Source organism: Solanum lycopersicum, chromosome 10 (assembly GCF_036512215.1).
Source record: "Solanum lycopersicum chromosome 10, SLM_r2.1".
NCBI classification, from domain to species: Eukaryota; Viridiplantae; Streptophyta; class Magnoliopsida; order Solanales; family Solanaceae; genus Solanum; species Solanum lycopersicum.
This window is the reverse complement of record NC_090809.1, coordinates 46,685,812-46,711,048: the sequence shown is the minus strand read 5'-3', so window position 1 is coordinate 46,711,048 and position 25,237 is coordinate 46,685,812. Positions and strand designations below refer to the sequence as shown.

At 34.0% G+C, this 25,237-nt stretch overlaps 1 protein-coding gene across 1 annotated transcript; it reads left to right on the top strand.

Annotated features, from left to right (window-relative positions):
- The first annotated feature begins 5,422 nt into the window (after window positions 1-5,422).
- LOC104649648 (uncharacterized) lies at window positions 5,423-7,571 on the top strand. The gene is made up of 2 exons (XM_010329166.4): window positions 5,423-6,796; window positions 7,090-7,571. Exon 1 carries the CDS (start codon window positions 5,560-5,562, stop codon window positions 6,172-6,174), a length of 615 nt encoding a protein of 204 aa, XP_010327468.1. The 5' UTR covers window positions 5,423-5,559; the 3' UTR covers window positions 6,175-6,796; window positions 7,090-7,571.
- The last annotated feature ends 17,666 nt before the right edge of the window (window positions 7,572-25,237 follow it).

Here is a 25,237-nt window from a genome sequence, read left to right as displayed (position 1 = left end):
AAACATAAAGTCACTACTGAAATTGTCTTGAATTTTCAAAAACACGCCGTAATTTTGTGAGTGTCCTATTTCCCCATTAAACAATTTAAAAGTGTTATAGCTATCTCATTTTCACCCAACCTCAATTGCAAAAAAAGAAGTGTCACCATGCATCAATGATTATTTGACACATATTAAATTCTTTTTATTTTTAATTTTTAGGTTCATTTTAAATTTTTTTTAATTCTTATTAACTTTATTTTCATTTTTTCCCTCTTTCTTCTTCGACCTTAATTATTCATCTTTGTTGTAAATCCTTCAAAAGTAGCGCTCATTGTCGCCTTCAACGTCGCCTCCCGTGATGGCTTCCCTGTTACAACACTATTTTTGCCACTAAATCATCACTAGATAAAAGTCGATTCAACTTTCATATTACTAAAGCAAGGTAATGAAATATTATATTCAGACCAAAAATAAGAATAAAAATTGGAGTTTCATAGTACTCACTAATCAATCGAATAATGGAATTCACATTTGTTTTTTTTTTCAAAAAAAAGAGGATTAAAGAAGAAGAAAAACAAAGAAAAGCAATAGCCAAGAAAAAAAGTGATAAAAATGGATGAAGTAAATTGAACTTCTAAGTTGAAGAAGATGAAGATAAGGTAATTGAATTTTTGAGTTTCGATGAAAAAGATAATGGAAGAATGAATTCGTCAAAGAGAGAGCACCATCATTGATTTGCTTTGGGGGGGGGGGGGGGGAAGTTGAAATCGATTTAGGGCTATCAATGGCTCTTTTCTCTTTAATATTGGGAAGATGATGTAAATTAATTAAATAAATAATAATAAATAAATAACACGACACGTGACACTTTATAACTGGTTTATGGCAGTGAAAACACTTTCTCACGCGCCTCATGTGCGTGGTAATAACTCAAATGAGGAAATGGATCGAAATGACTCATTTACAAAAATATTAAATAGTTTTGTGGGGTGATAGGACACTTTCAAAGTTAAGGTGTCTTTATATATACGGGACAACTTTAATAGTAACTTTATGTCTTTTCTCTAAAAATATAACTATCTCTCAAAAGCCCTCTAACATCTTTTCCATTATAATTGTGAAAAATATTTTTGTAAATAAATATTTTTATACAATATATGTTATTTTTAATATTGTGAATCACATAATGCATAAGAAATAATAAAATATGTATAATTTTATTATTGCAATCCATATAATGTATAAGAAATAATCGGTGTATAACTATGCAAGCATAGCTAATACTTCCTTTATTCCTATTTATATGTCATTCTTACTAAAATTAGATGATTTTTAACAACCCCCCCCCCCCCCCCCCCGTTCCTTTTAATTGTCATGATTTTCCTTTTTAGACTTAAATTAAATTATAAGAACTTTGATTAATATTTTATGATGTATTTTTTAATTATATTGATATGCTAAAAATTGTAATTTATAGTACTTTTCGTATATTTTTGAATATCTAATTTTTTTAAAAATATATTAAATTAATTTTATTTTATTTTATTTTAAAACTTAGTCAAATTAGTCAAATTAACTTTCAAAAACGCAATATGACCATTAAAAGTGGATGGAGGTATATTTGTCATTTCACAAAGTCAATGCAGAAATAACACTTATTCTTTTAGTGTGCACAAGTAAACACTTAAACTTGTGTAAAACTGAACAAATAGACACATACATCCTATGTGGCTCCTACATGGCAATTTGTGTCCTACATGGTGTCTTATGTGTATTGTGTCACATAGGACTAGTGTGTCAACTTGTTTAACTTTATATAACTTTAAGTGTCTATTTGTGCGCATTCAAAGTTGGAGGATATAAATGTAAAATAAGGTCAAATTAAAGGTCATATATATGTATTGTGTCAAAAGTCAACAACCTCATTAAATCAATATTTATATTTGTATATAATATAAAGAAGAAACATAGATAAAGTGATGTGACACTTCTCTTACTTTCATTCATATTTATCTTTTTTTTCTCCCTTTTTTGAGATTTTCTCCTTAAATATTTTCTATTAAATAAAAAATTCAATTATATTTACTATCCTAATTATATCTAAGGGATAATACATAAATGTGCCCTTTAACTTGACTTCAAATCATATTTATGCCCTTCAATTTTGGATGTGCACAAATAGACACTTAAACTTGTATAAAGTTGAACAAATAGACACATATATCCTACATGTCATTTTTTGTCCAACGTGTATTGTGTTATGTATGACTCATGTGTTTATTTATTTAAAAGTTGGATAGTTAAAGTGTTTGTTTGTACATTATGAAAGTTGGAGGTCAAAGTTAAAATTTGAAGTGAAGTTTAGAGTTTAATATGCACGATAATGTAATTCCTAATTTCAAAAAGATAGATTGATAATAAACTATACAAAAAATGTGGCAAGTACGGATAGTAATTTGAATGTACTTTAGTAGTTCTTTTTCTTATTACTAGTGTCTGGATACGCGCGACAGGCGTGTGATCATATGAATAAATAAATAATTGTGAAGACCGCTGGAAAATTCTAAAGTTATATTATATGTTATAAAATACAAATTATATGTTCTTAAAATTGATAAATATCTCATATGGTGTTTTGATTCTAAGATCCAAAATCAAAAAAACTATTTGCATATACCATTATTCATTTATTTATTCTTGCTTTATTTTTAAGATGTGTTGTATTGCATAGAGCAATTTATGTGGTAAACTTAGCAATCATCATAAAATTATAGATATCTACTTTAACAAAAAAAAATAGAAATCATGATGTACGAAGTCTATCACTCAGTGTAACTTCTACGAGATATCTTCTTTCTGATAAAAAGTAAAAGACTAGTATATCAATCTACACACATAATCTTATAAAGTAAAATAACTAAATAAAGTACAACTACAATATTAAAATGAGAAAGTGAAACATTATGTGTTATGTTAATGAAATATGTGTAAATCAGTAATATATATATATATAGATCTTTTACCGCAAAATTAATGGCAAGTAAATTAAATAACAAGTGACGTGAGTATATTCTTCGACTGAAAAAACTAATACTCCTCTGCACTAAGAAATTTCTTTGACGAATCCAACAACATCCATAATTGAAATTCTTAGACAAATCCAACAACATTCAGAACGTATTTAATAGCCTTCAACTTTGACATTGATTGAGAGAAAACTGCTGAAAGAAATAATATATTCTTCTTTAGAGTCCATAAAATGGAGAGGGGGACTTCAGGGAAATGAAAGTTATACTTGGATTTATATAATACTTTCACATTAAATGATTAATTAGTCTTTTTAGCTTCTTTTCAAGTACTTATCATTGAAAATAACATTTATTAACTATGGAATTCATTGTATTGAAATCTACAACTTTTAAGATTCTAACAATGGAAAGGTAATGTTACTATGTTTTGGTTAATATGCAACTTAAATTTTTACCTAATTGCTATCATTAATAACGTTTGTCTCTTCATTTTCTATAACGTTTATATTATTTAATTTTCATAATTGTTCAAATATTCTCAATATATTAATAGTAAAAGAAATAATTATTGCTCAATATATTTTTTAAAATAAAATAATCAAGATAACATTTTTATTTTGTATAGGGATAAAAAGGTAATTCAACTTCATATCTTGGAGCTTCCCACTTATAATATAGACATAATACATATATTGCATCCTAAACTTGACTTCAATTTATAACTGTGACCTCCAACTTTCATAATGTACAAACAAACACTTTAACTATCCAACTTTTAAATAAATAAACACATGAGTCCTACATGACATAATACACATAGGACACCACATATGACAAAAAATAACATGTAGGACATGTGTGTCTATTGGTTCAACTTTATACAGTTAAAGTATCTATTTGTGTACACCAAAGTTGAAGGGTATAAATGTAATTTAAATCCAAGTTAAATGGTACATTTATGTATTATGTATATAATATAATATGATTCATGTTTACAAGTGGATATTTTTTTTGTGAGGAAAAGTAGTTTCTTCACGGCAGCTAAAAATCCATTGGCCCTCCTTTTGAGTTTGGAGTTGGTACAGTGGACTTAATTGATTGGATTTACCTTTTTGTATATCCTTGGAAGATTGGGTAATTAAATTTATTGTCACTTTTTTTTGTGATAAACTTAAATTATTATTTTTATGTTTGGTGTGTTTATTGTTTGATTTTGTAAGTAAAATTATTATTAATTTCATCTTGTCTAAATTGTGAATTTCATTTTTATGTGCTTTATGTATAAGAAAGAAGAACTGTAGTATACAAACAAGAACTGTAGTATACAAACATAGAGCATTAAATAGAGACTATAATACTTAATTATCATAAATAAATGTTTAAAGTGAATTCATTTAGCTTTGTATATATTTTATTGGTTGATAAATAATTTTTATACAGCATGTTGATGTGATTATGTACTCTCTCCATAAATTTTGCAAGTATGTTCGTAACAATAATTCAAGAATTATTACAACTTATTCATTTTTCATCAATTGGTTGTTCAAATTCATGATACTTGGGAGACGAATGACAAAGAGGAAAGAATGCTAAAGTTGTCATGACATTGGTTCAAAAACTATCAAATATGATGCCTTAATTTTTTATTTGCATTGATTACTATGAGAAATTGAAATACATTGACTGAAATATTAATTCACATTATGCTAAAATAATCAATTGGTGATTCATTGTCCCACATCAAGCGTGAAAACATGCCACAACAAGTTGATGATTCAATGTATTAGTACTGTATTTTTTTTCTTAATTGCTTGAACTATATAATGTTTTATCTTGCCATATGGTTTTTATTTTTGGGTTTGTATATTTGTGATTTTGCGGAATATGTTCGTCGAGAATATCTCACTTTTTTGTTCAGTTTTGGTGCTTATAATATGTCCACTTATTTGACAAATATTTGTCAAACTTCTGTGTTTCATTGTGGTGTCAAATTATTTTTTATTGGTTAATTGAATTGTGTGGGTTTGGTACATAATAAAATATTTTATCCTTTCTTATGCTCTCAACATATACAGTCTTTCACATTTACAATTCAATGCGTCAGTTTGATGTATAATATCAATATTTTATTCATTACATATCACATTTTTTTTTATAATCATTTGCCATTATTACATCAAATATTATACCAATTTAAATAGTTGTTTAAAGCCTTAATATTCGAGGTCGGTGTATAATACCAATATTTTTGCTACTTCATACAACTATTTGTTAAGCAGATAGTTAAATGTACTACTGTTAGTTAACAGAAGATAGTTAGTTGAAGTTAATAGATTATGAGTTAGTTAGAGGTGTCAATAATTCAGTTAGATAATTCATTATATATAGAGGATAAAGTAGCAGTTGTAAACACACTTTTAGCACCTGTAAATTTCTTCAAGCAATCAATATACAATTCTTTCATATGCACTAATCTTAACATGTTATCACAGCAATAGGGATCTAGGGTTATCTTCGTGAAAATTGGAGGTAGATCGAGAGATTCACCATGGCGATTGAGGAAGAACTGACGGGAAGCACTGCTGGTCGAGTTCAAGGAGATTTTGTCAATGGAAATTCTGTGGTAATTGACCATAATCATCCATTATATTTTAGTTCTTCTGATGTTCCTGGAGCTCTTTCTGTTGGAATTCAGCTAACAGGAATGGAGAACTACACCTTGTGGAGTCGAGCTATGAAGATTACATTGCTTGGACGAAACAAAGTGGGATTTATTGATGGTTCTGTCTTGCGGACTGATTTTGATGGTGATTTGAAGAAGATCTGGGATCGTTGTAATGTAATTATACTCTCTTGGTTAACCTGTAATGTGAGCAAGGATCTACTCAGTGGATTTTCGTATTCCTCCAGTGCGAATCAGGTATGGCTTGATCTCAAGGAGCGATTTGATAAGGTAAATGGATCTAGACTATATCAACTACATAGAAACATTTTCACTCTCACACAAGGGACTCTACAAGTTTCTTCATATTACACGAGATTGAAAATCTATGGGATGAATACGATTCAATCTTACCCCCACCTAGCTGTGATTGTAACAAGGCAGAGGAATATGTTGCACAAATGCAATACCAGTGATTACTTCAATTTCTCATGGGGCTAAATGAAAGTTATTCACAGGCTAGAGGTCAGATCTTGATGATGAGTTGCCTTCCTAATGTGAATCAGGCTTATTCCTTGATTATACAAGATGAACGTCAAAAAGGAATTGCTGGATCTGTACATGAAGAAATGGAATCTTTAGCATTGTATACTGCTAGACATTTTAGGTCACCACAACCAAATACTGGGCAGGCTTTTTGTAGGAGGAACTTCCATTCATTATTCTGTGATTTTCGTAATATGAAGGAGCATACTCGAGTTGAATTCAATAAGCTGAATAAATGTGATCACTGTAATGCTACTGAACATGTAAAGGCTGATTGTTTCCAACTCATTGGATATCCAGAATATTTCAAAGGTAAAAAAAAGGTAAATGCAGTAACAGGAGATAGTGCTATGCAGAAAACCAATGCCTTTTATGCAGGATCAAATGGCATGGAAGGCACACACAATTATGGGAGAGAAGTCAAATCGTGATATGTCTCTGATGGGAGATAAAATTACACATGATCAGTTGTTGCATATAAAGAACAAGTCTTCACCATCACGGCTCAACCAGATACTAAATGTTCTGCAGGGAAACGATAACACTTTGACTACTTAGAAGAGTGCACACATGGCAGGTAAGAATTCATACTTAAAATGGATCATAGACACTGGTGCTACAGATCATATGATACATGATCATAATAAGTTACATTCTGAGAGTAAAGTGGGAAGTATAGGAAGAGTACAATTACCTACAGGGGATTCAACCATGGTTTCACACATGGGCAGTCTTTAACTTAATGATACTGATATGATCACAAATGTTTTATGCATACCATCCTTTGAGTTTAATCTTTTGTCTGTTAACAAATTGACAAAAGAATTAAACTGCTATGTTTGATTTTTTCCTACATATTGTGTGTTTCAGGATCTCTTGTCTGGGAAGGTCAAGGGGATTGGTGAAGTTGAGGATGGATTTTATTTGTTGAATTGGGACACTAAGTCACATCAAAACAAGATTAAGTCATTGTCTGCAGCTGGATCAGGAGAAATAAATCCAGAACTGTGGCACAAGAGATTAGGACATTTTCCTATGGGAGTACTTAGGAGAATAAAATATTTCAATACATGTCGTAATTTTTCTATTGAACAGTGTATGGTTTGTCCACAAGCTAGACAAAATAGAGTTCCATTTCCTATGAGTCATACTACAGTAGATGATGTTTTCAATTTAGTTCACTTGGATGTATAGGGTCCATATAAGGTGACTACTCACAATGGAATGAATACTTTCTTACTTTAGTTGATGATAAATCTAGATGGACATGGACTTTTATGATTGCCTTGAAGTCTGATGTAATTGTTGTTTTGAGACAGTTCTTGATAATGATAAAGACACAGTTTGAGAAAGGTGTTAAAGTTTTTTAATCTGATAATGGAGGGGAATTTATTAATACCAATTGTCATGACTTATTTGTTCAACATGACATTATTCACCAAAGATCATGTTCCCATTCTCCTCAAAAAAATGGGGTTGTGGAGAGGAAACATATACACTTGCTAGAGGCTGCTCGGGCTATCAAATTTCAGGGACACTTGCCACATAGATTTTGGGGTGAATGTGTGGAAGCTGCAACATATATCATCAACAGAATACCATTGTCTGTATTAGGAAACATGTCACGATATGAGATCATGTACAACAAACAACCCAATCTTTCCCATATCAGAGTAGTAGAGTGTTTGGCATTTGCTACAAACCTAAGGAGAGATAATAAGTTTGCTCCTAAAGCTAGAAAAATAGTTTTTCTCGGATATGCTATCAATAAAAAAGGGTACACATTATTGGATATTGAGTCCAAAGTCATATTTGTTAGCAGAGATGTCATTTTTCACGAGACTGAATTTCCTTGTCAGTTCCTAGGTCTGAATAAAGATGATGATCATGAGCTTTCTGTATTTTTTTTCCATGAAGGAGATTCTGAACTAACACCTTGTGTTGTCCTTCGGAGTGCAGTGACTACTAATGTTACTGAGTGTACAGGTCCTTTCTTGTGCACTAATGATGAATACATTGGTGAGAGCACTACAGATGTTGGAGTTTTTTCAGAAGATCCAGTATTACCTTATGTTCCTGTTGTGCGGAATTTGAGATAATACGAGAAAATATAAACGCGAAAAACAAGACAACAGATTTACGTGGTTCACCAATAAATTGGCTACGTCCACGGGAAGAGAGGGAGCAGTTTTATTATGGAGAGGCAAAAACAGAATTACAGAATAGGGTTTGCCATAGCGTCTATATATAGTGCTAAGCTACGCCCTAAAAGGCTTGGGCCCAACATACAGAATCAACAGAAAATTAAGGGCCCAATACAACAACATTGTATACCGTCGGGCCGGGGCGTCTCCGCCCCCGGACCCCAGGCCAGGGGGCGCGTCGCCCCCCTGGACCCCCCGACTCGCTGACCGGGCAGCGAGACCCCCGTCCTTTCTGTTTGTAGCGGGTCCGATTCAAGGCATTCAACAGTTCCCGTCATTATTCCTGAAAATAATTCTATACCACAAGTTGCCATCAGGAAGTCTACAAGACCTGCTAAGCCTCCATTATGGAATATACTAATTATGTGTCGACACAAAAAAAAGCAGCAATTTCTTATTCCATATCTGATATACTTGACTATGATAACATATCACTTTTTTACAAAAGTTCTGTGACTAAGTTTTCTCAAGAGAGGGAATCAAATTCATATCAGGAAGCAATGCATGATCCTAGGTGGGTTGCAACTATGCAGAGTGAGATCAAAGCACTGGAAGATAATAATGCATGGGAAATTGTTAAGTTGCCACCTGATAAAAAGGAAATAGGATACAATAGGGTATATAAAATCAAATACAAGGCTGATGGTGAGTTGATAGGTTCAAGTCCAGGTTGGTAGCCAAGGGTTACAATCAGAAAGAAGGCCTGGATTATCAGGAAAAATTCTCTCCTGTTATGAAAATGGGCACTGTCAGGGCAGTCATAGCTTTAGCTGCTACACAAAACTGGTCAATACAACAAATGGATGTATTCAATGCTTTTCTTCAAGGTGACTTATATGAAGAAGTGTACATGACTTTGCCTCTAGGATTTGTCCATAAAGCTGAGCACGGGATGCGTAAACTCATCAAGTCCCTTTATGGACTCAAACAAGCTAATAGGCAGTGGAACATCAAATTGACTACAGCTCTAATTAATTCTGATTTTCAACAGAGTCATTATGACTACTTCCTATTCACAAAGCACCAGGGAAAGAGCTTAGTGATAGTACTGATCTATGTTGATGATCTATTAATTACAGGGAATGATCACACCTTAATATTGCAGACAAAGGGAATTCTTAAGGACAATTTTAAGATCAAAGAGTTAGGTGATTTAAGGTACTTCCTAGGGATTGAATTTGCAAGGAATGACACTGGAATCCTTATGCATCAAAGGAAGTATTGTTTTGAACTGATCTCAGACATGGGGTTATCTAGCTCAAGGCCTGTTGGAGCTTCTTTTGAGATAAATCACAAACTCACAACTGCAGAGTTTGATCTACAATTTCCCTCTAAAAAAAATGGAAATGACAAGCTGCTAGATGATCCCGGAGTGTATCAAAAACTAGTAGGAAGATTGTTTTACTTAACAATGACACGACCAGACATTGCTTTTGCAGTCCTGTTGCTAAGTCAATTTATGCACAGTCCAAAAACATCTCACATGGAAGCAGCAATGAGAGTTGTTAGATATGTAAAACATTCACTAGGTCTAGGTATACTCATGTCATCAAATGCTACTAATCAGTTGACTTCATATTGTGATGCAAACTGGGCTGCATGCCCAAACAATCGCAGATCTATCACATGATACACGGTTACTTATGGGGATTCTTTGATCTCATGGAAGTCGAAAAAATATAACACCATTTCACGAAGTTCAGCTGAGTCTAAATATAGAAGTATGGCCTCAACAGTTGTAGAAATTGTATGGCTGGTTGAACTTTTTGAGGAATTGGGCATATCACTGAAGCAGCTTGTGTCAATTTATTGTGACAGCGAATCTGTTGTACAGATTGCTGCAAATCTAGTCTTTCACGAGTGTACTAAGCATATAGAATTTGATTGCCACTTCATTAGAGAAAAAATTCAACTAGGCATGGTTCAACCTGTATACTTGCAAACAAGTGAACAACCTGCAGAGTTGTTCACCAAAGGACTTACTCATGTGCAGCATGGATACCTGCTTACCAAGCTAGGAATGAAGAATGTATCTTACACTCCTAGCTTGAGGGAGGATGTTAAACAGATAGTTGAATGTATTGCTGTTAGTTAACAGAAGATAGTTAGTTAAAGTTAACATATTATGAGTTAGTTAGAGGCGTCGGTAATTCAGTTAGATAATTCATTATATAGAGAGGATAAAGTAGCAATTGTAAACACACTTTTAACACCTGTAAATTTCTTCAAGCAATCAATATACAATTCTTTCATATGCACTGATCTTAACACTATTATTATGAACATGTGAACTAATTACACTTCTATTAACAATAGTATATGTACGAGAAACATTTTTCCTACTTCATACTACCATTATTATGAACATGTGAACTAATAACACTACCATCACATTAATTGTGCATATGCACGATAAATTTTCAAATATCAATGATATGATCATTAAATGATAAAAAATATCAATAAACCACTCAAAAACAATTAAAGTTGGATAAAAAAGTAATTAATATTCTTAACAAAATTTCAGAACTTTGCCAGAAAACAAAAAAAAAATTGAAATAATAATACATCGATGTTAATTTTGATAAACAAAATTGAGGTAATACAATATATCAACTGAGGTTGGTGTAGAATACCAACATTTTAGCTAATTCATACCACTATTATTGTGAGCATGTGAACCTGTTACACTAGTATTACACCAATTATGTATATGTGTTTATCACACCACTATCAAGTAATTACGATTTCTATTTTCAAATGAATGAAGATTACATCACAATATTGTATTTCATCGTTTGTCAAATTTTTCTTTTTAAGTTCTTTTACGTAATCATATATATTAGTCTTTATAGTTCAATTTTATCTACATATATATGTGAATATAAAGGTTAGCATGTATGACAAACATTCAAATACCAGTAATATGACAGTTGATTGATCAATAATATCAAAGAATCAATCAACAATAATCAAAGTTGTATAAGTGCAACTAACATTCTTAAAAAGATTTTTAAAAGTCTGTCATAAAACAACATAAAAATAATTGAAAATAATACATCATTATTAATTCTGATAAGCAAGATTGAGGCAAGTCTTTTTATTGTATCATGAGGTACCACAATTACTACAAGTGACTCCACTTGTCTTGAATTTTTCTTCGTTGAATTCCTTCTAACGGTCGTTACTTGGTAGTCTGCCTGGTTTTTTTCTTGAAATTGGTGGTATTATTATCACTTTCAAAATATGTGTTGGAATATTCCCAATGTATTCACAAGGCAATGATTCTATTGAAATTGCATAAGTATCTTGGAAATTCTTATTACTAACAATAATCTTCGCGGTCTTGTTTCTGTATCTAAAAGCTGCAACTGTATGACTACACAACATCTCATCATGTTGAAATCTTTCACAAGTACGCATGATAGTATTTAGACATAATGTAAATCTGTTGGCATCATCTGTAATTGTATGAAGATATTTTGTCGATACACGTACCTTTATTGAAAACAAATCAAATTAACAATAAAAATTGATATATTATAAAATGAATTTCTGATACTTACAAACATACGATGCGACAAATTTTGTTGTCCTTGTTATTTGCAGTTTTGATGATTTGACAAACTTAGGGACCTTGTAAAGGTACCAGGTTTCTTACTTGAGTGTTGAAGATGAAGCAAACTCAGGGACCTTGTAAAGGTACCAGGCTCTCAATGTGACGAGCCGGTTGACTGCCAGCTGGAGAAGGTACAGAAAGTAGGTGCACTCTTCCCAACGGCGTCAGAAAGTCAGACTTCTCCAACCAATGGCAAAGAGTTTAAGGAAAGAGACTTGTCCATATAAAAGTCAATTTCCTAAACATCATTAGCAGTTTTTGCAACTTGACAAAGAATATTCAAGAACACTTGCAAAGGCTATCAGAAAATAAACGGTACTGTTCAAGCAACAACAAAAATCTTTGGAGCATCTAGTGTAGTTGTTTAAGAATATATTCTCTTGGTCTTACATTGTAAACTATTCCTGAAACTATAAAGGAATCAGTGGGTAGTATTGAAATTCTAAGTTGTCTAAGTGGGATAGCTTAGTGGGTAGATTTATTTCTACTTAGGCTTGTTGAGCAATAGAGATTATTGCTTAGACGTGAGATTAAAAACTTCTTCTCACATTTGTTGTAATCGTGTTTCACTTTTGCTTGTGAAGATTAGTGAAAACGATTAAAAATCCTGTGAGACAAGTCGTGGTTTTACTCCCTTAAGCAAGGAGGTTTCCACATAAGATTGTTGTATTGTTTAAACTGCATTTACTTTCTGTTTATACTTATTAGTGTGAAAAGGGACCTGGTCCATTGACTGATAAGTGAAGGCACATATTCTATCAAGTGGTATCAGAGCAGACACTCTCTTTTTGGTTAACCCCAAGGAAGTGATATCTGTTCTAGAATGGTTGCTCCACTTAATCTAGAAGAAGGTCAGTCTTCAACAAGACCTCTTCGTTTCAATGGACATTTCTACAGTTGGTGGAAAGTTAGAATGCATGATTTCCTCATGGCTGAAGATAGTGAGCTATGAGATATCGTACTAGATGGACCATTTATTCTGATGATAGAAGAAAAGGATGGAGAGAAAATCAGGCTTGTTCCAAAGCCTAGACAAAAATATGATGAAGCTGATAGAAAGAAGATAGAAAAAGGATATAAGGAAAAAACTCTTCTTGTCTGTGGGATAGGACCTGATGAGTTCAATCGCGTCTCAGCTTGTGAGTCTGCTAAAGAAATCTGGGATTGTTTAAAAACAGCTCATGAAGGAACTGAACAAGTCAAAGAATCAAAGATTGATATGCTCACCTCTTTGTATGAAAACTTCAAGATGAAGGAAGGAGAAACCATTCACGAGATGTTCACAAAATTGTCCTCTATTACCAATGAGCTGTGAAGTCTTGGGGAACCTATCAGTATGAGCAAGCAAGTCAGGAAAGTGCTTCGAATTCTTCCAAAGTCTTGGGAAAGCAAGGTTGATGTCATTTCTGAAGCTAAAGATCTAAAGGTGCTGACAATGAATGCTCTCATTGGAAATCTGAAAACTCATGAGATGAATCGAAATCATGATTTGTCAAAGAAGGAAGTCAAAAAGGATAAGTCCTTGATGCTGAAATACAAATCTAATGAAGACTCCACTGATGATGATATGACTTATCTCATCAATAGATTTCAAAAAATTATGAAAAAGAACAAAGGTTTTAGAAGAGGAACGAATGGTCCTCGAAATGCTACTCAAAATGATACCTGCTACAAGTGTGGAAAAGCTGGGCACTTTATTAGAGAGTGTCCTCTACTCAAAACTGAAAAATAAGGAATATCAAAAACTAAGAAGTGACAAAGAGAAGAGAAGGGACCTGGTACTCGGTAAAAATGATCGCAAAGTTGCTGCTGACTATGTGGTCAAAAAGGCTCTTTCTGCATGGGGAGACTCTTCAAGTGACTCAGAAGATCCTGATGAACCAAATGATGTGTCTATGGTGGCGGTTCATGAAGAGGAAACCATATTCAATGAAATGTTTGCTTTCATGGCTCATACAGTAAATGAAGAAGAGGATGACAAGGTAACTCTTCTCGATATGAATCATGATCTGAATAATTATTCTCTTAAAAAATTGAGAACATTAGCAAACGTTATGATTGATTCAGTAATTGAGTTAACCTGTGAAAGAGACATTATGAATGTTGAACTTGACAGTTTGACTGAAAACAAGGTTAAACTGGAGGAGAAAATGTCAAAAATGGGGTCTCTAGAGTCTGATAATACTGAACTTAAAAACAGTTGAATCATATAACTGAAGAAGCTGAAAAGCTAAATGGAAGGTCAAATGGTTTACAAGTTGAAACTGAAGAAAAACTGAAAACCACTGAGAAAAATCAGGGATTGTCTTTGGAGAAGAGCAACAAATTAGAAAAGAATATTGTCAAACTTAAGGAAGAACTTGAAAAATCTCTTAAGTGGACAAAATCCTCTAAGTTGTTGTCAAATGCAACAAATCAGAGTAATTTCAATAAGAAAGACCTAGGAAGTTTGAATATCACTCCTCCTTTTAACCCTCACAGCAAATATGTATTTGTGTCTGACAATCTGCTTTGTCTTCATTGTGGCAAAAATGGGCATTTAAAGGGAGAGTGTGCTGGCTGGAGATATTCTCATAAAAGACTCTCTAATTATGCTGAAAGACAAAAAATATCAAAAGAGAGACCTGGTCCTCCAAAACCTGTTTCAACTAATAGATTTTCAAAAAAAAATCTGTCACTGCTCCAATATCCTTTATTAGAAAGTTTCAAAAACTGCCCTATTGGACTAGATACAATCTGATCACTCCTATGTCTGCCTTCTGGGAACTCAAATTGAAATGGGTCCCCAAGCTAAAGAAGTGATTCTTGGTGCAGGTGAGTGAGAGGAGCAACAGTCAATGTTGGTATATGGACAGTGGATGCTCTAAACATATGACTGGTGACATCAAAAATTTCCTCTCACTCAAGACACTTCAGGGATGAGGTGTCTCTTTTGGTGATGGAAAGAAGGGTTACATTTTGGGAGTTGGTAAAGTGGGAAAGTCTCTTCAAGATTCAATTGACAATGTGTATCATGTTGATGGGTTGAAGTAAAGTCTTTTGAGTGTGTCTCAAATTTGTGACAAGGGAAATAAAGTTAAGTTTACTTCTGAGAAGTGCATTGTGGTTAGTCTAACTACAAAGAAAGTGATTCTCACTGCTTTCAGAAGTAAAAACATGTATGTGCCCAACTTAGAAACGTCTCATGGAGATGATATGACATGTCTTAGTGCTCAAAATGAAAATGCTGATCTTTGGTATTGTAGGCTAGGGCATGTGAGCTAATCTTTATTGTAAACTGATTTCTAAGGACCTGGTCCGAGGTCTGCCAAAGTTGAAGTTTGCTAAAAATAAAATATGTGAAGCTTGTGTCAAAGGAAAACAAATCAGATCATCATTTAAGCCAAAGAAGTAAGTAACCTCATCAAGAACACTGGAGCTGTTACACATGGACTTATGTGGACCTTTGAAGGTTCAAAGCAGAAATGACAAGAAATACATTCTGGTGATAGTTGATGATTACTCAAAATATACATGGACAAGATTCCTAAAATCAAAAGCAGAAACACCTGAAGAATTGGTGGTGTTCTTCAACATGATTCAAACTAAATTGAATCAAGTGATTTGTGGCATTCGATTTGATCATGGAATTGAGTTTGAGAACTCAAAACTGGATCGATTTTGCATGGAGAATGGTACGAGTCATAACTTTTCTGCTCCAAGAACTCCTCAACAAAATGGAGTGGTGGAAAGAAAAAACAGTACCTTGGTGAACATTGCCAGAACCATGATTATTGAGTCAAATCTTCCTCAAAAGTTTCTGGGCAGAAGCTGTCAACACAACTTGTCATGTTACCACAGGTGTCTGATAAGAGTTGTTTTGAATAAGACCCCCTATGAGCTGCTCAACAACAGAAAGCCTATGCTGAGATATTTTAGGGCATTTGGGTGTAAATGTTTTGTGCTGAACAATGGAAAGGATGATCTGGGAAAGTTTGATCCTAGGAGTGATGAAGGAGTGTTTGTTGGATATTCCTCATCGAGTAAAGCATACAAAATATTCAACAAAAGAACTCATTGCAATGAAGAAATCATTCATGTTGTATTTGATGAAGATGGAAACCTGAAGAGCAATGGATCAAATGATGAAGATGAAGTGTTCAAGCTGTTCAATTCACAAAAAATTGAAGGCAGTGAAGCTGATGCAGAACAACAGTTGAAAAATGACTATGATAATCATAATCATAGTCTACCTGAAGAGGCTGATGAAGTGGAAAAGTGTGATGATGTACCTGGTACTATTCTGAATTCCAGTCAGAGTACATCAAATTCCCCAGAAAATGATGACACCCTTGATGAAAAAGAACATGCTGATCAGCTCAACCATTCTGCTTTAAGACCAGGATGGAAATATAGTTCATCACATCCTCTTGATAATCTTATCTCTCATTTGAACTCTGGAATTCACACTAGATCAAAAACAAGAAATCTAGTTGCATTTTCAGCATTCATATCATCTATTAATCCCAAGAATGTGAAAGAGGCATTAAGTGATGCAGATTGGATCAACTCAATGCAAAAAGAACTTCATCAGTTTGAAAGAAGAAAGGTATGGTACCTGGTTCCTCGACCTGCAGGCAGAACAATAATAGGAACCAGATGGGTTTTCAGAAAAAAGCTCGATGAAAATGAAGTGATTGCTAGAAACAAATCCAGGTTGGTGGTTCAAGGATACAATCAATAAGAAAGAAAAGACTATTATGAGACTTTTGCACATGTTGCCAGGATGGAGGCCATTAGAATTTTAATAGCTTTTGCTGCATTCATGGGGTTCAAGCTGTATCAAATGGATGTCAAAAGTGAATTTCTGAATGGAGATCTAAAAGAGGAGGTATTTGTCAAACAACCTCCTGGGTTTCAAGATGCTGAGCTACCAGATCATGTGTTCAGATTGAATAAGACTCTGTATGGTCTGAAGCAAGCTCCTAGAGCATGTTATGAAAGGATGTCAAAGTTTCTGCTGAAGAAAAGTTTCAAAAGAGGAAAGATAGACAATACTATGTTCTTATTAAAAAGAGAACAAGAATTGCTTATTATTCAAGTTTATGTGGATGATATAATTTTTGGAACTACTTCAGAACATCTGTGTGAAGAATTCTCATCATTAATGGGAAAGGAATTTGATGTGAGCATGATGGGTGAACTGACATTCTTTCTTGGCCTACAATTCAATCAATCATCAAATGGGATTTCAATCTGTCAGGAGAAGTACATTAAGGAGCTGCAGAAGAAATTCAATATGTTTGACTCCAAACCTATTGATACTCCTATAGGAACAAATTCCAAGCTTAAAGTAGAGGAATCTGATCCTCTTGTGAATCAAACCATGTATAGGGGAATCATTGGATCCTTGCTATATCTGACTGCTAGCAGACCTCATATTGTCTATAGTGTTGGCATGTGTGCCAGATTTCAAGCATGTCCTCGTGACTCACACTTGAAGGCTGCAAAACGTATTTTAAGATACTTGAAGAAAACAGGGGACCTGGTTCTCTTCTATCCAACAGGTGACACTTTTGATCTAGTTGGCTTTGCAGATGCTGATTTTGCTGGTTATCAAGTTGATAGGAAGAGTACTTCTGGAGTGGCTCATTTCCTTGGATATTCACTCATTTCTTGGGGAACCAAGAAACAGAATTCAGTGGCTCTTTCAACTGCTGAAGTTGAGTATGTAGCAGCAGCCTGCTGTTCACAGTTGTTATGGATCAAGCAACACTTGGAAGATTTTGGTATAAACATCAAAGTTATTCCTCTTATGTGCGACAATACTAGTGCTGTTAGTATGGGAAAAAATTCAGTTCACCATAAGAGAACAAAGCATATTGATGTTAGACATCACTTTCTGAGAGACAATGTTGAAAAGGGGAATATTGTGCTTACATATTGTCCAACGGAGGAGCACATTGCATACATCTTTACCAAGGCTCTCAGTAAAGATCAATTTGAGAGAAATAGGTTGAAGTTGGGTATGATGATCTCTAAGTGATGTCCGTAGCTTCCAACAGTTGAATTCCCTTGATGGCTAAATTTGCAGTACAGGTATCCTTTGTGTGAATAATTTAATATCTGGATTAGATCATTTTTGTACCATTGTAGGTATAATTTCAGGAAGGACTAGCTTAGCAAAGACATGGCTAGAACAACTTGGGAATGAGGATAAAACTGTGTTATGGTACCTAGTGTCTGTCTAGGTTACATTTGTACATTAATTTTAAACTGAAAATTATGACCCCTGATAATGCCACTTGTCAGTCATCGGACATTCTGACCGTTAGTCCCGTCGCTTATCCCCCAAGCGACACATCAAATCACGGACCTGCCACCTTTTCAAGTCTTTTTAAACCCTCTTTATTTATTTTTTTGAATTTCTCATCCGTCCCTTAACATTCCTTCCTTTTTAAAAAAAGGGAATCAAGGAAAAGTTAAAAGACAAAATCTGTTCTTCCTTCTTCCTTTTTCTCTTTGAAAAGCCAATTTTTGTTCTTATTCAAGTCAAATATGTCTGATCCTTCTTCCACCTCCAAACAAATGCTCACTGCTCTCAGTGAAATAGAACCCATCACTTTCTACTCTCTTTCGGCAGTGGAGTCCAGATTCAGTGCCCCTTCAAGTTCTCAGAAAGATACACTTGACAATCCCTTCTATTCCATAGATATGAACAACACTAGCATACTTACAGGACCTGGTCCTTGCCATGAAATGTTGCCTGATAATCTTTTTGAAGGAGACCTTCCAAGAAATAAATCGTCTAAGTCTAACATCTTGGCAGCAAGTGAAGAACTAGTTATTGGAAGTCTTGCAATGATGAGGGAAGAGGCTAGGGCTGAGCAAACTGAGGATTTACAGAGGGAAGAGTAAGAGACACTCAACCCATTTTTTATAAAACTCCAGATTTTGGAAGGTATCCTTCTTCCAACTCCTAAGGCTCTGAAAGTGAGGAGGAACCCATAAAGTGGAAGGTTGAGAGAAGAGAGGGTGAAGTGTCTAGGAAGGGAAAAGAGAAGGTTGTGGAAGAGGCCCCTAGAAGAAGACCTACTACTAGGTCTGATGCTCGAAAATTGATGGCCGATGCCTTAAAGGCCAGTGCATGATCTACGACTACAATTCGGAGTGCCAGAACATTTAAGGTATCAAACTTTAAAATGCCTGAGTCTGATGTTGTTGAGTTGTCTTCTGAGGAAGTTGAAAAGAAAAGCAAGAAGAAAAGGTCAGGAAACACAAAGTCAAAGAATTTGAAAAAGGTTGAGAAAACAAAATCCAAAAAGAAAAGTTCTGCATGAAAAAGGAAAAGATCACAGGGACCTGGTGCCTAAAACAGGAGTGACGAGAATGTCAACATGCAGGAAGTTGTTGACAACTTGAGAAAGCAAGCCGTATTGGCTAGGTGAGTCTTTGATATGGGAATAATCAATTTTCCCGTCATGGACTCTCTTCATGATATGGTAGAAATTCAATCATGGTTGCATCTGTTCAATAGGAAATCTCCTATTCTCTATGACGAAGAAGTGCGCGAATTCTATTATAACATTCAATTCAAAGAAGATGGGAGTATCCTTACAAGGGTAAATGACATTGTTGTGCATCTGGATGAGTGTCTGCTGGGTAAAATTCTCAGGGTACCTAGAGAGCGACCGGGTCTGTGACTGGAAAAACATGCTCGATTGAGTTTGTGTCCTTGGTTTCTAATATTCCCACAACAAAGGTTGCTGGGATTTTTAAGAAGGTCATGAAGAGCGAGTACCAGTTGGTGTTCGAATTTGTTAACAAAGTTCTCCTTCCTCGGACTGAAAAGAGGACTTCAGCAACTTTTGCTGACTTGTTTGTGATGGAGATGTTGTGCAGATTCGAAGCTCTGAATCTCCCAGCTCTTATGTTTGAGCACATCTACAAAACTTTCATCGAGAGGAAAGGGATTCATGGAATGGGATATGGATACTTTCTCACAGAAGTATTCAAGCATTTTAAAATTTCTCTCAATGTTGGCAGGGTTGGGATGGTGAAGCAAACTGTTTCAGAGAGTACCCTGGTCGAATGTGAGTGTATTGAAGGGAGAGACAATCCCAAGATCAAGATGGCTCAACTCATAGAAGATCGGAATCAACTCAAGCATGAAGTTGAGGAGCTCATTGTGCGTTTGAGTGGTAAAGATGCATAAATTGCTATACTCAAAACTGAACTACTTACTGCACAGACTGATGGACCTGATACTTCCGTGGTTCAAGCCCTGGAGAGAGAAAATGCAGAGTTGAAGGCCAAGATTGCTGCCTTACAAGAGAAGGCAATTAAAGATAATGATGCTGCCAATGCACGACTCACGCTCATTATTCAGTCCGTGTTTCATCAACCTCCTCCTTCCTAGCCTGTTAAAAACCTTCCCTGTGTCTTTTTTGTGTGGCTTATCTTTGTGTTATTGGATTATCAGTTTGATTTTAATGTACTAAATGTTATTGTGGAATGCTACTTTACTTATTCCTCTGGTGTTCTAGTTATAATCTACTGTGAATGCTTTTCCTTTTCTGTTTGATTGTTATTTAGCTTTGATCTTATCTGGTATTACTGTTGACATTATTAGTTTACTGTATATCTTTTTTATGATGCCAAAAGGGGGAAGTAAAACAACTAGTAAGTAGCTAAATGGCTGAGTTATATGTGTGAGGGGGAATACAGTGAGGGGGAACAAAGTGAGGGGGAATACAGTGAGGGGGAATAAAAGTTGGAGTGGTGCCTGAGAGTATTGTTTGTCATCATCAAAAAGGGGGAACATGTTATTTGCAGTTTTGATGATTTGACAAACTTAGGGACCTTGTAAAGGAACCAGGTTTCTTACTTGAGTGTTGAAGATGAAACAAACTCAGGGACCTTGTAAAGGTACCAGACTCTCAATGTGACGAGCCGGTTGACTGCCAGCTGGAGAAGGTACAGAAAGTAGGTGCACTCTTCCCAACGGTGTCAGAAAGTCAGACTTCTCCAACCAATGGCAAAGAGTTTAAGGAAAGTGACTTGTCCATATAAAAGTCAATTTCCTAAACATCATTAGCAGTTTTTGCAACTTGACAAAGAATTATTCAAGAACACTTGCAAAGGCTATCAGAAAACAAACGGTAGAATTATTCAAACAACAGCAGAAATCTTTGGAGCATCTAGTGTAGTTGTTTAAGAATATATTCTCTTGGTCTTACATTGTAAACTATTCCAGAAACTATAAAGGAATCAGTGGATAGTATTGAAATTCTAAGTTGTCTAGGTGGGATAGCTTAGTGGGTAGATTTATTTCTACTTAGGCTTGTTGAGCAATAGAGATTATTGCTTGAACGTGAGATTAAAAACTTCTTCTCACATTTGTTGTAATCGTGTTTCACTTTTGCTTGTGAAGATTAGTGAAAACGATTGAAAATCCTGTGAGACAGGTCGTGATTTTACTCCCTTAAGCAAGGAGGTTTCCACGTAAAATCGTTGTGTTGTTTAAACTGCATTTACTTTCTGTTTATACTTATTAGTGTGTCAAGGGACATGGTCCATTGACTGATAAGTGAAGGCACATATTTTATCAGTCCTCCAACATTTCATTATACTTATTGGTTAAGGTTGTTGTACTTTTTTCAACCTTCATTGTGTTTCTCGTTCGAAGCTTCAATTGTTGTTCACACAAATTCCAATAAAAACACCACTTGCAACCTTCCTTCAACTAGAGTAACATTATTTATTGACTATGCAGTATTCCTTATTAAATTTCAACTCCTCTTTATTGTTGAATGTGAATAGGACTACTTTCATAATTTGCTTTCTCTAGATATGCACTATATCTTGAATTAATTTCATTCATTCTTCCCATCAATTCGTCAAATTCTTGCACCGTGTATGCTTTTGCTAAACTGAAAAATAATTTCTCACTTCTTCAGCATCTCAGTGTGTTTTCTTTAGTAAATTTGTCAACAGACGATAAATACACGTATAATGTCGAAATTCAGAATAAATTATGGCGGTATCATTCAATGTACTCTCATTTCTATCAGATCACATCTCAATTCTATAACCAAATGCATTTTTGAAACTTTCAAAGAACTATAATTATGTATTGTCATTTTCTGAATCAGCAATGCCATCTGCAAGTTGCAAAATATGTCCTATAAACAAAAAATATTATACACCATAAGATATAGTGTCATTGTGTTTTTTTTTGAAAAAAAATATAATACCTCCTGGATCCAACATGCTAGCTATCAACATTGTTCCTTCATAAGTTGATTCCAAATGTATATTGTCTACTACTATTATTGATCGACAATACTCCCATCCTCCAATTCTGACATCAAGCGTTGTAAATGAACATAAAAATATTTCTCATCGATTTTCTTATAATTCAAAATATCTCTCGATATGTTGTTTCTAATATATATAAATACATTGATATTTTTTCATACGATTTCGCAGCATCACCGCTCAATGTCTTGAAAGCTTTTTCCTTTCCTCTCCATACTTGCATTTATGTTAATGAAATTTCTTGTATTCTTAGCATGTCTACTCCTATATGAGTTAGAGTGTAAATTGTTTTTGTATGAACAAATTTTTTAATAAACATTGAACAAAGCACACCACTAGTAGACTGACGCTTTGTGTGAATCATGTCCTTCAATGGACACATATGTGCATCGCAGAATTTTTTCAGTTTGAACAAATCAAACTTATTTAAACTCGATTTTTTAAAATATTCATGAACAATTAGCGGTAGAAAATTTCAGATAATAAGTACTCTGAAAACATAATCACAATAGGAATGGTAAGATGTTGAAATACAACGTTGAATAATTAATAAACAATTTTTTTTACCAAGTAGTACTCGACATTTTAGCAATGAAACAAGACTCCCTTAAAATGCATATCTTTTCACAACTTCTAATATATTTTGTTTGTTGAAAATAAACTTGATCTTCTACCACAAATCGCATTTAGGATTTGAAATTATTTAGTTTTCTTCATTCCCTTCAATAGATTAATCCAAATTTGGATCTACGCCAGTCAAACATAGTATATTTGATCTCATAATTTCTTTGGACATCAATTTGATATATAATTATTGGCTTCCATAGCTTTATCCACACATGTTAGAAGTTTCCTTTCTAACAATGTGGAAAAACTAGGACGAATACCTAAAGATAAGGGAAAAATATAAATGAAGTATGAAAAACACTGAAATTGAAAAAAAAAAGAATAAAGAGTGAAAATACTTGAATTTTTTTATCAAACTAAACCATTATATAAAGCAACTTACCAAAATAGTACATTTTTATACAATTTTACAAAACTAGTATAAAATGTATTTGACAGTAACGTTTTAGAGTATATTTTATTTTTAAAAAATTAACAGCGTTAGGTTAATATACGTTACTGTAAGTAACATTTTACTCCTAAAACGTTATTTTGAGTAATATTTTACTCTTAAAACGTTACTGTGACTAACGTTTTAGGAGTAAAACATTATTGTGAGTAACTTATATCAATCTAACGCCGTCAACTTTTAAAAAATAAAATATACCCTAAAACGTTACTGTGAAATACGTTTATACTAGTTTCGTATTATTATTTTGGTGAATTGCTTTATATAATGACTTTGTTTGATCAAAATAGGAAGAGAAGTCACCATTTTACCAAATATTTTCTGTCCATCCCTTAGCCGTTATTACGACACATAAAGTCCTTTTGCGGTCGTATATTTCTTATGTTTTTGTTAATGGAGTATACTAAGGGAAAGCTTGTGATATCTTGTATGCATGTAAAGGATATTTTGTGAGAGTTCATGATCCAAAAACAGACGCGATGACACTTGTCTATTGTCATCAAGACAAGTCAACATCAATCCAAAGAAAAAAAAGAATGTGTAAAATAGTAAAGCAAGAACAAGACGAAGGCAAAAAACTTGTTTGTTCTAACAACACCCCAAAACTTGATTGTCATGTCTACAAGACACTACTGAAAATACAAAATTCAAAGATGATACAAGTCTTAGTTTTTGTTTCGCAAGTAGAGCAAAGCTTAAAGAAATTAAAAAAAAGAGTGTTTGTCAGGATGAAAAACAACTACCTTTCAAATATTTCACGAGCCTCGACTGTTAGGAGAAACAGAAGAAGAAGATCACATGGGTCTGGAATCGAAACCTACACAAGTGCATAAGTAAAGGATGAGTACTAACAATAAGGTACCCAATAGGCAACCTACTAAACGAAATTACTAGCTAGAAAATGAATACTCCTTACAATCCAACCAAACCTCCTTAAACTACAACCTACACAGAAATCAACCCAACCTAGCAATTCAACAATACACAACTCATGGGCTCAATATCCACAGTTTAATCTTCACAATTCAACAATCAAACAAATCTAATAAGTCATCATAAATGACAAGTAGTTTAGTCACACATAACAAGTACATAAATCACAATCCACAAATTATTCGCGCATAAGCATCAAGTAACAATGACAATGTCTTGCAGGAACCATTTCCCATCAGTACAACATCACTAGTCGGAATCATTTCCCATCGACTTTATATCACATCACTAGCTGGGACCATTTCTTATCGGTTTTTTAACACTCGCTGGAAAAGAGCTAGATATGACAACACTCACCGATAATGACCTCGACATAATAACACTCGCTGGTAAAGACTTCGGCATAATAACACTCGCCAGTCACCGGCAAAGACCTCAGCATAATAACATCACATGTCTCATCACAACATTCACAATCAATGGATATAAGCAATATCACACCACATGGAAGAGACACCAAGTCATACAATTCAAGTCCAGAATCATACTTTCAAACATTTCATCAATCAATCATCAAGGGTCACAATAAGACAATTCACATTATCATATTCATCATATAGCCTTTTTCATTTCAACCCTTTTTTATTTAGTTAGATTTAACAAGTGAATAATTTAAATCTTTGGCCTTATTCTTATTACACATAATCAACAAGGAAAGCATACGAATTCAACAAGAATACTAGGTTTAGAAAGTCACTTGCCTTAAATCAAGTAATAATCACTCCAATAGTTGAGTATTTCCCTTCCGAATGACTTTCAAAGAGACACAATCTATAAACAAGCAAGTATTCACAATCAATTTCCGGAAACAATAACACCCACAATAAT

What these genes read in the sequence shown, in the direction of transcription:
- LOC104649648 (XM_010329166.4), top strand. Translation starts at nt 5,560, where the DNA reads ATGGCGATTGAGGAAGAACTGACGGGAAGCACTGCTGGTCGAGTTCAA.